Consider the following 12,904-nt stretch of genomic DNA (forward strand, 5'->3'; position numbering starts at 1 on the left):
CCTGATGTACAGTATGTTCACCAGACTGAATAGTCTCCAAACTGCTGCACACAATGAAAATCATGCAGATAGCCTACTGTTATGCATTTTACCTTTGGAAATAATCTGGCGATGTGTCCTTTTCATTAAAATAATTTGGTTAATTTTAGATAGACCCTATAAGTAGCAATAACACCAACATAAAAACTAAATGCCTCCTAAATTTAATTAATGTCTGTTAAAAGTAGTTAGTTTTGTCAACACCGTATTTCTTTCTTTCTGACAATTTATCAGGATGGAGACGAAAGTCGGCATGAAGACCGTCTCCTTACTAGACTTGGCACTGTTTAAAAATATTTGATGTTATTCTTGTATTGAATGATAAGCAAATTACCCAACAGGGAAGAAAAAGGTAAATATGCCCTATCATTTAAATAAATAATATGGCCTATCGGCCATAATATATATCGCCTTAATACGCATTCGAGATAAAAAAGACATTAAGCAATTAACCACACGGTGTCGCTGTTGCTGCATTATTAGACAGTTGATTGGTTGGAGAAAGTCGGTCAGTAAGGCAGGAGGCGGGGTACGGTTCTGAAAGCTGATTGGTCGCACCTCCCACATCCACAGTTTATCTTGTAATCTGATTGGTCCTCGTTCAAACGCAGTAGTCGAGTGCGCCATTGAATATTTTCCATTAAAAAAATGTGACGGTGGTCAGAGCAATATTTGGTCATTTTACAATGTCCTTTCCAAAACTAACAAACCAACACTAATACTAAAATACAAACTTACATTTTCCACATCTCCACATCAGAACTGCATGTGTTTTGCAAATAAATTTAATTAAGCTTTTCATATGGATTCAGTGCCTTATTACTGACACTTAAGATATATGACTTAAAAAATAAATATATACATATACCTTTAGAGAGAAGGAATAAATAATGACGTCTTTTATAACATGTAACTGATATTTCTTAGTATGCGTCTTTACAAAAAAAGAGAGGTCTATTCTTTATTTAAGGGAGTTTCATTTAAATTAATTTGGCACATTTGTTCTGACCTAAATGTTGCTGATGGTAAACAAAATGACTTGTATCAGCTTGCTGCCGAGATATGAATAAGCGGTGATGCATGAGACAAAAGATCTAGTACATCTACCCCTAAAATCTGACAGGAAGTGGATGCATCATGGGTGTGTCAGCAATGTGAGAGTGGAAGTTCAGTTACCGCCAAGAGCAACGAGAAGCAGAACTGAACTACAGCCAGAACACACCATCCCAAAACCACACAGGGGTTGTTGAATTTTTCTATTGCCACAGATTTCAGCTCTTTAGTGCTTAAGAAAATGACAAAAACACACTTAATCGTCATAGTTTAATTAAAAAAGGGGGTATTAAATAAAAGTATTATATGAAATCACAGTGTAGATAATTATCCACATATACATTTTTACATATTTTCCTTTTTCTAATTTTGTGTAGTTTAGCATACATTTCCACTAGATATGTACATATAAATGTATACAAAAACAAAGAAAAAGAAAGAAATTTTAAGACAAACATAGTACAAAGACTTTGGCAAAAGAGTGCATAAATCTTACACAATAGTAAACAAAATGTTCCATTGCAGAGTGCGAAATATGTGCAGCAAAGAAGAAAGAAGTCCAGTGCATAATCACGTTTTGCCCATGAGAGAATCAGCAGCGTTGCCCTCATAAAGCGAGTCCCTGCATAACATCAGTGAGAGTCCAGAGTTCAGTCTCAAAGAAAGTCAGTTGGAGGCTGGCAGCAACATGCTGACCGGTAGTGCTGTGCCAGTGGGTAAGGCCTTGGCTGTGGTGAACTTGTTGAGGTTCCGCACCTCTGTTTGCCAAGATGGGATCTTCTTGGTGGTCATGTGTCTCCGTGCATGCTTGGTGAGGTGGTCGCTGCGCATAAACCGTCGGTCACACACCGGACAGACAAACTTCTTCTCACCCGTGTGTGTTCGTCGATGCCGGGAGAGCTCGTCAGATCGAGCAAATTTCTTATCGCATCCTTCCCAGTTGCAGCTAAAAGGTTTCTCTCCTGGAAGACAGAAGACTTGTTAGATGACCTACTTAACCTAGACATTAGAACATTATATCACATAGTCTTGCATATACTAAACATTATTTACCTGTGTGGGTTCTGAGATGCGCCTTTAGGTGAGAACTTTTGAAATAGGTCTTCCGACAGCCTGGGAAATTGCAGACGTAGTTGCGCCTGCGGGAAAAGTCGGCCTGTGTTGCGCTGCTCTGTCCCGAAGGCACGTATACAGGTGCGGGAGCCAGAGGCAGGAGTTTAGTGTTGCCTAGGGTCATAACAGTCTGTTGGCACTGTGGAGCCGAAGACACTGGTGACTGCGGCATCACGAACATCACCGTCCCCTGAGGCACTGGCGAGCCCATCAGGAGCGGCTGTGGAAAGATAGACTTCACCCCAGGGCTGGGCTTCTGAATAAACGTGGCTGAGATGACTCCAGGTTGGGCCACCGGGAACATTTGGCATATGATTGGCGGACTGGAGGTTGGGGGCGGCGACTGAGGAGATGATGTAATGGAGGGCTTATCAGCCCTAGAAGGCAGTTTGCTGCTGTTTTGGCACATGCCACCTGTAGGGGTTTCGGTCTCGGGTTGGCGGGACAAAGGAACTTTCTCAGTCTTTTGTGAGTGGACAGCTTGTGGAATGTTCTGATATAAAGAGCTGTCGGCTGTGTGGCGTATTACGCTGGTTGCCATTGCTCTGAGAGGTGGGGCTGTGATCATTTCTGTGGGGTGCCCAGAAGAGGGCATCTGTGTGATGGAGGCCATGGTAGGGCATGCAGATCTCGGACTGGGGAGGCTGGGACAGGGCCGAGCCAGCGGGGAGGGGGGGGCTGGCACTGATGTGGTGCTGGAGGTGTCGGTAAAGCTGGGGCTGTGTGGTGGGGTCATGCACTGCAAGGAGAGAAGACAATCAGAGTTAAGCGCTGCACAAAATTTTAGTACTATATCGATAACTACCGATATTTTAGATAGATTTTATCGATTTTTTATCAGTATCAATATTGGACATATATAGACCCATTTTATATTGTACTTTATTTAATTGTGCATGCAATTAAATACCTTTTACTTTTTTCACATTTTTATAAATATTTTGCTGTCATCTAACAATGACATAAAGTTAATCTTTAAAAGCACTAATAATTTAATACTATTGTTAAATGTAATCTATATTTATATTAATGCACAAAAAAAAAAAACAACAAATATAAAAATAAGTTACGGCCGATAACCGATAAATGGAAAGTAAGTAAAGTAAAGTAAGTAAAATAAAAACTAAAATCAAACTTACATTTTCACAAATTATAAACATTTTAATGTACAGCATGAGAAAAATAATAATTTTGAGATTTGTATATTTAATTGTTCATGCTAATTTCTGTTTATATTTAGAATTGATATACATTTTCAATACTGTACATTATAATGTTGTGATGTCAAATTTATATAAATTTGATTTTAGTGTTTTATCTTTAATTTAATTTACTTTTTATTTGTAAAGTATATAAATATTGGCTATCCACCACAGTTATCGGTTTATCGGTATCAGACATTTTAATCCCTAAAAAGCAATCTCTTTGCCAAACAACTAAATCTCATTTTGGATTCTTTTATGGATGACTGGCTTCTCTTTTCAGTAATATCATAGCTTTACTATTTTGTCTGTTCATCTCTCAGCAGTGAAGGAGCCTATGCTGAAGTTCAGTTGCAGATGTAGCTTATCTCAAGACTGCCACCTGTCCAGTGTCATAAAACCATCCCAAAGTTTTCAGCAAACAAATCAGGTTCTGATAAGAGCTTTGTGCTACACCATGTGGCGCCAGAGGACCGTGAGGTTCCCCAGAGTCAATGTTGACAAACTAAACACAGCTTGAAGTGTACATATTTTACCTTCTAGCAGATAATTCCAGCCAAAGAAGACTTACCAGTGAAGAGAGCGAGACAAAGTCCTTTGGGGTCTCTGGGGGTTCAGGGTGTAGGAGAGAATCACAGGAGTCTGACGCTGGCGTGAGAGGGCGAGGTTTGAAGGCATTGGGTTTTGGAGACATCTGACTCCAGAAGCTCATATAAACCAAAGCTTCAGCAGCCTCGAGATCATTGTATTCCAGAACACTGCACGAAGAGTGCTCACTGTGCTTTTTCCCTTCCAGAAAATCCTCACAGACCTCCATCCGAGCTCCCTGAGAAGAATCACAAGAAGACAACAAAACTAATTTAACGTAATGCGTTACAGGGGAAAGTAAGCCCTCTGGTTGTTTTGACACATACAGCTCAGCTGCTGAGTGGATCTGAATGAGTCTTTCTCTGTCTTTATCTATTCAGGGATCCAGAAGCAGTGTGACAGTTTAACAGAGGAGCCCTTTTTAACACAGCCCATCTGGAGGGACCCTCTATCACTAGATTGAAGTCACCTCCCACTGCCAAATAAAGCCAAAACAATGACATGCTCACAAGCTGCCCATGTGAAACGGCTGTGAGCAAAACTTGAAACCCGCTGACAGCCACGGGAACAGCCTGAGGCCGGAAAACTTTGACTGACTTCAAGCCCCTCCCATCCACTGCACTTCAGAAAAATAACACCATTAGCAAGCAGCATCCATGTATTTTTTTTTTAAAGCAGGGTTAACAAGGTGCTGTACACTTGATTGACTTCTGTACAGTCTGCATATAGTGAGCAGTATGGTCATCTCAACCAGCCAAAATTCTTTATGTAATGCATACAATGCACTGGTGAAATATTCAGTGGGATCCAAAAGACAACTTATCTTCTATTTTTATAATTTTAAATAAGAATCACAGATCAGTGTGGTTTGGACAGCACTGAAAACCAAATACTTAATGAATATTACACGAGAATTCTGATGTAAATATACATGAACAACAAAGGAGGCTAAGAAAAAACGAAAAGTAAAAGGTATATTAACACAGACAAGTATACACATAACAATATAAAGAGAAAACAACACATTTAAAATGTTAAACAATGATTACTTTCTTGCAGACATCGAATTGAGGGTTAAATGAGGCTAACGGGAATAACGGTGCCCACTGAAACTGAATGTTTGTATACTACAAAAGAGCCTTGTTTATTATCACAGGGCAAGTCCACTCATGAGGTACTGTAGGTGGTGACGGATGCATGTATTCAGAACTTCACAATGTTTAGATACATTGTAACATTTCATGATGCTGAGATAAATAGTAACTATGTAACATTAAGGGAGAGTTGACGTAATGCGTTTCAGTTCCATTACCAGTTAAACACAACCAGCAATAATCTGCCAATGTCAGTAAATACTAAAATAAGGTATATGACATAAATATAAATATTGTATAATTAAATATTCCGGGCTTACCCCACATAATTCCTCCATGTTAGAAAACTGACGTGTTGACATCTGCTCAAAGCGTATGAAAAATAACTAAATGAAAAGTAGAGCAGAACAAAGACACGGAGCTGCTCCGCCCGTTCAGTGACGCGACTCGCACCGGAATTCAGTTCGCCTTTACCAGCAGCTGAGTAAAACAAGCCCCATGAAAAAAAAACAAAAAACAAAATTCACAACAGTCTGGCGGGTGGCAACACGCCACCAATGAAAACCAACCGTGTGTGTGACCTTGACCAATGGTGTGAAGGCCGACGCGTGATCAGTGCATGATAGGCGCGCGATTGGCGGAGCGGGAGTGCGTGCCCTGCATGGCTCCGGTGGGCGTGTGGAGGGAGTCAGCAGTGTCACTGTAAACTCCCTGAACTGAGAGTCCGGATCTGGGCGAAAGGTCGCAGCGTTTAGGAGCGGTGTAGTAGTGAAACATGTTTGTGTGTCTGGTCAGTTTAAACGTCTACGGGCAATACACAAAGCACGAGGAGAATTGGAGACGCGAGTAAGCAATAACACGCTAACAATCAATCTATTATTGCATTAAATTAATCGTTTTAGTGATTAATGCTTACGGATCCATTACAAATGATGATGAGTGGATTAGTGGTTTAACCATCAAGGAAGAAGAATTAAAATATTTTTTCTTGCACCTTAAATGCATGCAGTAATAATAATAAAAGACCTAATAATAATAATAATAATAATAATAACTCATTTAATTTTAAGTTGGTTTTTTTTTTATTAAGGCAAACTATGTGCTATTTTTAACTAATTTGACACATACCTGAAGGGTCTAAAGGGGGTCATCTTTGTTCTGTTACATGAAAACAAAATGTTCTTTTAGCTTTTTAATGAGAATATTTGTACAGTCTCCAGTTTGCCTTTTTAATGTATTTTTATACAAATTAATAGATAATTTCCAAATAGCATGCATAATTTACCCTTATAATACGATGCAAAAGTAAACAATGAATTTCCAAGGCCTTCCAGATGCTTATATGAACATAAATAAATACAAAAGTGCATACATAACATTTTTGTAGAGATTGTATTTGCAAAAAAAATAAATAAAAAATTAAATTGTTCATATTTAAAATGTAGCCTATTAAAATATTCCAACTTAACATTATTAAAGCGATTTTATTGATTTCCAGCTTTCCAGCATTCACATTTTCTGTTGCAATGTAATAGATTGTGTTCAAATCACAACACTTCAGGCCCAGGATATTTGATTGAATGTTTACCCTCTATATAGTTTAGTTAGTATGCAGTGACACTTAAACATAAAGAAAGAGCAGCAACTCTTATGATACTGTGCTAGTACAATATAAACCATCTTACCTCAATCTCTGGTCTGATTTGAGCCCAGTTAAGGGCCTTTAGGTGGATGTAACCATCTCTCTGTGTGATAATGTGTCGAAAATCTTTCTGTCTTGCCTGAATTTAGTAGTATTTAAGTCACACCCTCTCAGTGAGGATGGGGTGACAGTAACTCATTCGTCTGCCTTCAGAAGCAGTGACATTTAAGTGAGTCGATGTTAAACGAAGTCATCCTGGAAAATGTCCGGAAGTTCTGATCACGGTCCCTGCAGGTGACAGACGGTGCTGTAAAAGTGCTGTAGATGAGGCTGTTCTTTGAAAGGAAAATCTGTTCAGGGAATGTCTTTTTCAGTCCCTGCTACGAATCCACACTGATACCAACAGCCTGAGCATGAACACTGTCAGACTTCCAAGTATTTTATCTCAGTCATTTTAGTTGCCAGGGAATCATTTGAAATCTTACATTATGCACAAATCTTTGAAAAGAATTTCTCTAAAATGGAAGATATGAATGGGAAAATATGTTACAATGATTTCTACACCCCTAAGTTGCATTATTAAAGCCAGTGAACTATTAATGAAATATTACAGAAGCAGCATGAAGGTGGTTAGAAAGTATTTTCATAACGTTTGAACCTGTGTGAGAGAATTTTATGACTGAAGTTTAATGAAGAAATTTTTGAATACAGCAATATATAAATATGACCCTAATAAAATAGTTTGGCAAGCATAGATATATTAGGGTTAAAATGGGTAGTAGGAAACCAAAAGGTATGATGTTTAACTTTATTAATATAATTCTAAAATATACATTTATACTGTATATCATTAAGTATTTTACTGATTTATTAAAATTTTTATTAAAAGTATTTAAAAAATCAATACTGTGGTGAAAAATGTATGCCCCATAAGTAACTTCTCAGAGAGAATCAAATTAAAAAAAAACATTCTAAAAAATCTTTTATGAATATTATAAAAATATGCAAAAAACACACATTAATAATACAAACTTAGGGACAAAAACATTCAAATGTGCTGCACTGTTATGTGTTATGCCTGTTAATTAAACAAATAAATCACACCCATTATTATTTGAAACTTCATTTACTAATATTTTAATTTAATTTTCATTTCTGAAATACAGTGGTGGCCAAAACTATAGAACACTAGTATTTTCACTAGCTAAAATAAAATGGTTTTAAGTCAGTTATTATTTTTATCTTATGCTGTAGTGTGTCAGTAGGAAATATTAGTTTCCATTTCCATTCATTTTGCCATTAATTGTAATAATCCAGTGAGATTTTTGTTTGCACAAGGAGTCTGACAACAGCCAGAGATCATCAGATCATCAGCCAGAGATCAGAGATCAGAATGACATGAAGAACTGTGGCAATGTCTCCAAGATGCTTCAAGAAACCTACCCGCAAAGCTGCAGTACTGTTCAAAGTTTTAGGCACTTGTGTAAAAATGCTGTAAAAATAATGTCATAAACAGATTTTCTTTATCCTTTAACATCTATTAACTAAATTAAATCAAATTCTGGTGTGACCATCATTTGCGTTAAAAGCAGCTTTTGTCCTTGGTGCACTTGCTCATAGTTTTTCAGGGAGCTTTGCAGGTAGGTCTCTTGAAGCATCTTCGAGCCGTTGCAACTGTTCTTCTGGATCTGTCTCAGTTTGTTCTGTTTCTTTATGTCATTCATGTTGGGAATAACTGCTTTAATCAATTAAATTTGTCAAATCACTACAAATGCAATAAGAATACATGAAAATACAATTTAGTAGCTGTCTTGCTACAGCTGCTTTATAGCAGAATTCGGATTTGCCTCATTTTTGAAGTTTGCATTATTGATTCAGTTATTCTGTTACTTTCTGTTTGCTCCATAAAGCACTTTAAAAATAAAGGTAAAAATCCTCCTCAACTGGCCATCTAGGACTTAAGGCCACATGTCAGTTTGTCTGCTGGTGTGCACTTATGAAAGCAGCATGTTCAGCGGTAGCAGGACGGCCGAGTGCATCACGTAACCTCAGGCGGTCGTGCTCTAGTGAGGATCGTGTTCTGCCAACAGCGAGCAGCGTGTGGGAAGTGTAGGAGTTATGTTAGGAGCAGGAGGCATGTTTGTGATATAAGAGGGCCCGACTGAGAGTGAAAGGAAGGAAACTAGAGGAAAGGTTATGCTATTCACATCACCCCTTTCCCACCCCGTCCCAAACCTCCCAGGACTCGACACCAGTTCTCACATAACGGCTTCAGTCCAGAGAAGAGCGTGGGTCAGTTATTTTAAGAGGTGCTGACAATACTACTGTGCTTGTGGTGTTGTTGTATTATGCATGCAATTTGGTCTCATATTTGTGAATCTTTCCGTATACAACATGGCATAATGTTATTAGTGGATTATTCTATAATGCATAGTTTACTACACTACTTCCATCTTTCTATTATTTAGATCTGAAGACCTAAGCTGAGGTTCTTAGACCGTAAACAGCTGTCATTAAAAAGTATTGATTGCATGAGTGTCTGTTTGTGTTGTGTTTGTGTCTATGTGTGTGTTTTGGCAGCACTTATGGGCATTTCAGATGCACGTAGATTTAAACAACAGGCTGATCAACAGAAACTCCTCACTTGCTTCACTACAGTGGGTGTGTATGTAGGTGAAAGGGCAATGTTTAGAACACAACGTCATTTTTGTTTTAAAACAGATCCTGTTCTGTGGTATGTGAGGTGCTCAGTAGCATATCTGACAAAGTCATGTGTAGAGACTTTTTTGTGACCTGTAGATGGTTACAATGACAAAGCAAGTTATACTTTAAAATTGCATTTATTGCATGTAACATAGATGCATTATACATTCTATACACAATATATATTTATTATACAGTATATAAATATATCTATATAATGGTACAGATTTAAGTTGTGAGAGTACTGGTAGCCTTCTTTATTATATATTTTCGATAATATGAAAATAAGAACAAAAAATTATATATATATATATATATATATATATATATATATATATATATAAAAACAAAAAATTAAGTATATTATATGTGTGTAAGACCCGCTGGGGTATATTTATAGCAATAGCCAAATAACATTGTATGGGTCAAAATTATCGATTTTACTTTAATATAATCATTAGGATATTAAGTAAAGATTATGTTCAATGAAGATATTTTGTAAATTTACTACTGTAAATATATCAAACTTCATTTTTGATTTGTAATATACTTTGCGAAGAACTTCGTTTGGACAACTTTAAAAGGCTATTTTCTCAGTATTTTGATTTTTTTTTTTGCACCCTCAGATTCCAGATTTTCAAATAGTTTTATCTCAGCCAAATATTGTCCGATCCAAATAAACCATACATCAATGAAAAGCATATTTATTCAGCTTTCAGGTAATAAATCTCAACTTCAAAAAATTGACCCACTGGGTTTTGTGGTTCAAGGTCACATATATCCATCCATTTTTTTAAACCACTTGTACAATGCAGAGTCCTTTAATATTTTATTTTATTTTATTTTATTTTATTTTATTTTATTTTATTTTATTTTATTTTATTTTATTTTATTTTATTGTGGGGGCATGTGATTAAAGCCTATGAGCATAATTCATTGATTCCTGATGAACTAGGCAAACCTGTCAGTGGTCAAATTAAGTCTCATTCACAGCCTACAGGTAATACTGATCATCTGATGCATGGTTCGTCACTGTACTTTCCAGTAGTTTCCTTTTCCTAGATATGTGAGTTATGATTAGTGTTTTTGTTGTTGTTGTTTTTTAATGATTTTAATCCTCAGAAAGCCCAAACATTTGGTATTATTTATGTTCTCAGTAGATTTCTGGTAGATGGAGGTGTTTAAATGCATCATCAACTATTCATTACATGTTTATGATTTGTTTTGTGAGCTCAAAATTATAAAGATCTGCTTTGTCATATGTGTGCAGAAGTTATACAACAGACACTTTATGTCATCCTAAAAAGTCAATATAAACTATAAAGACAATGTAAGAAATATGTAACCAAAATAGATGGGCAAGGTCAGTCTAAATCAGTAAGCAGTCTTCTGTAATTCAGCTTATAAGACACATTTCCAAATGTACCTTTAATCACATTCATAGTAACATCTTAAATCATCTTTGTGTCTGAGTCATATTATGAAAATAATGCAGATATGCCTGAGCTTGTCAGAGATGTTCCACAGACTTACCTCACAAACAATATGTTATTGAGGATACTTGAAAAGTGGTGTTCTTTTATACTTTTATATAAATGTGATGAAATATACATGTTCAGAAGTTTGTGATTGTGTGATTTCGATCACACAAAGCAAGTGAAGCTAAGAATATTAACCATTTAAGGGTTTGATTCAAGATTTGAATCTGTAGTCTTGTGCACAAAAGTCTAAAAAATATAAATTTGAATGAAAAGATGTACATGGTACATACAAATGTGCACAAAGAAATATTCTGGTTCTTCAAGTTTGTTTTCAGAGCTTCATATGAGTTTGGTCAAGACCAATTTATGTGTATTTAAAAAACAAAGGCAATAGCAAACAAGCTCCACCTCCAATGAAAAAAAAACCTCCACAAAACCATAAACAGCAGGTGGAAAAGAATGACACCTACAGGAAAAAAGTTTTGTTTTGGCTACACTGATTCATCACTGTGACAGTTTGTGTTGTTTTAGATTTGAAGGAAAATTAAATGGGAAAGAGTTACTCTGTTAATGTCACAAACAGAGTGCAAACAAACTTGCTTGAAGTACCCAGCCACAGGATTTGAGGTCACGCAGATATGAATTAGTTTCCTAAAATAAAAAAACAGCATTTCTAGAACTACAAGTGATCATAGGATGCCAAACTATTTGAAAACAAAACAATAAAAAACTAATTCTTGGAATTATGACATGAGTATAATGTCGACAGTCAAAAAGCCCTCTGTACCCTCCAAAGTCATGATGCATTTTTAGTGAGATTCCAAATCACAGGAGCATATATATGTGTAGGGCATAGGGAACAAGTGCACATGGACATATACAATATCTTTACCCAGCAGTCATTGCACACCATTTTACTGAAAGATGCATTTTTTTTTATTCAGCTTTATTTACTGCATTTGTTGTAAATAAAGCATACAAGATGCTACTGACAAAGCTGTTGTATTGTATTGATACACATTAATGTATTGTATAAACTTTTGTTCAAAAGCTTGGAATTGGTATGATTTTTAAAAATATTTTTGAAAGATATTTCTTATCTTCACCAAGGCTGCATTTATTTGATTAGAAATACAGTAAAAAATTTAATAATGTAGCAATGTAAACTAACAGTTTTCTATTCAAATATAATATACAGTATAATGATTTATTACTGTAATGGCAAAGCTACATTTTCAGCATCATTACTCCAGTCTTCATTGTCACATGATCCTTTAGAAATCATTCTGATTTATGCTGATTTGCAAGAAACATTTCCTATCATTAGCAATGATGAATGTTTAATTTATTTGAATTTATATGGAATATAAATCTTGTAACATGATTACTATGACTACTGTCACTTTTGATCAATTTAACACATCCTTGCTTAAAATTAATTTTTTACATTTTATAATATTAATTTATTTTGATAGACAGACAGACAGACAGACAGATAGATAGATAGATAGATAAAAAAAAAAAAAGATAGATAGATAGACAGACAGACAGACAGACAGACAGACAGACAGACAGACCAATGATAGATAGATAGATAGATAGATAGATAGATAGATAGATAGATAGATAGATAGATAGATAGATAGATAGATAGATAGATAGATAGATCGATCAATCGATCTGCTTGGCCTTTGAGCATGACATACTTCAACCGTCGTAGTGAGTAACGTCTGCTTCCTATGCGTTTGAAGAATATAGGCCAAGATGAAGAATGGCAGTTGCCCTGTCAGTCAGCAGTCAGAGCGAGTGGGTGAGTGAAGGGTGTGTCTCTGCTGAGTATTGAGGTAATCCAGAAAGAGTGTGCTGACTCAGAGCCATGGCACAGTCCTCAGGGCATAAACTGTCACAGCTGCGGATAGGGCCTGGATGAGCCTATATTGTGTCTCCACATGCTGTCTTTGTGTTCTTTGGCCAAGTTCAGCCATTATA

At 36.3% G+C, this 12,904-nt stretch overlaps 1 protein-coding gene across 3 annotated transcripts; it reads right to left on the reverse strand.

Moving 5' to 3' along the window:
* Nucleotides 1–1,348: 1,348 nt before the first annotated feature.
* Nucleotides 1,349–6,926, reverse strand: klf11b (Kruppel-like factor 11b). 3 transcript variants are annotated; one of them, XM_019072035.2, is made up of 4 exons: nucleotides 6,775–6,926; nucleotides 3,979–4,233; nucleotides 2,146–2,944; nucleotides 1,349–2,054 (listed from the first exon to the last, which is right to left on the reverse strand). In XM_019072035.2, the coding sequence occupies exons 2-4, from the start codon at nucleotides 4,222–4,224 to the stop codon at nucleotides 1,759–1,761; spliced, it is 1,341 nt and encodes a 446-aa protein (XP_018927580.1). In that variant the 5' UTR covers nucleotides 4,225–4,233; nucleotides 6,775–6,926; the 3' UTR covers nucleotides 1,349–1,758. The 3 variants fall into 3 exon arrangements, with proteins under 3 accessions (XP_018927580.1, XP_018927579.1, XP_018927581.1); XM_019072034.2 differs by lacking the exon at nucleotides 6,775–6,926 and adding an exon at nucleotides 5,410–5,575; XM_019072036.2 differs by lacking the exon at nucleotides 6,775–6,926 and adding an exon at nucleotides 4,322–4,877.
* Nucleotides 6,927–12,904: the final 5,978 nt, after the last annotated feature.

Source organism: Cyprinus carpio, chromosome B17, assembly GCF_018340385.1.
Source record: "Cyprinus carpio isolate SPL01 chromosome B17, ASM1834038v1, whole genome shotgun sequence".
Lineage (NCBI taxonomy): Eukaryota > Metazoa > Chordata > Actinopteri > Cypriniformes > Cyprinidae > Cyprinus > Cyprinus carpio.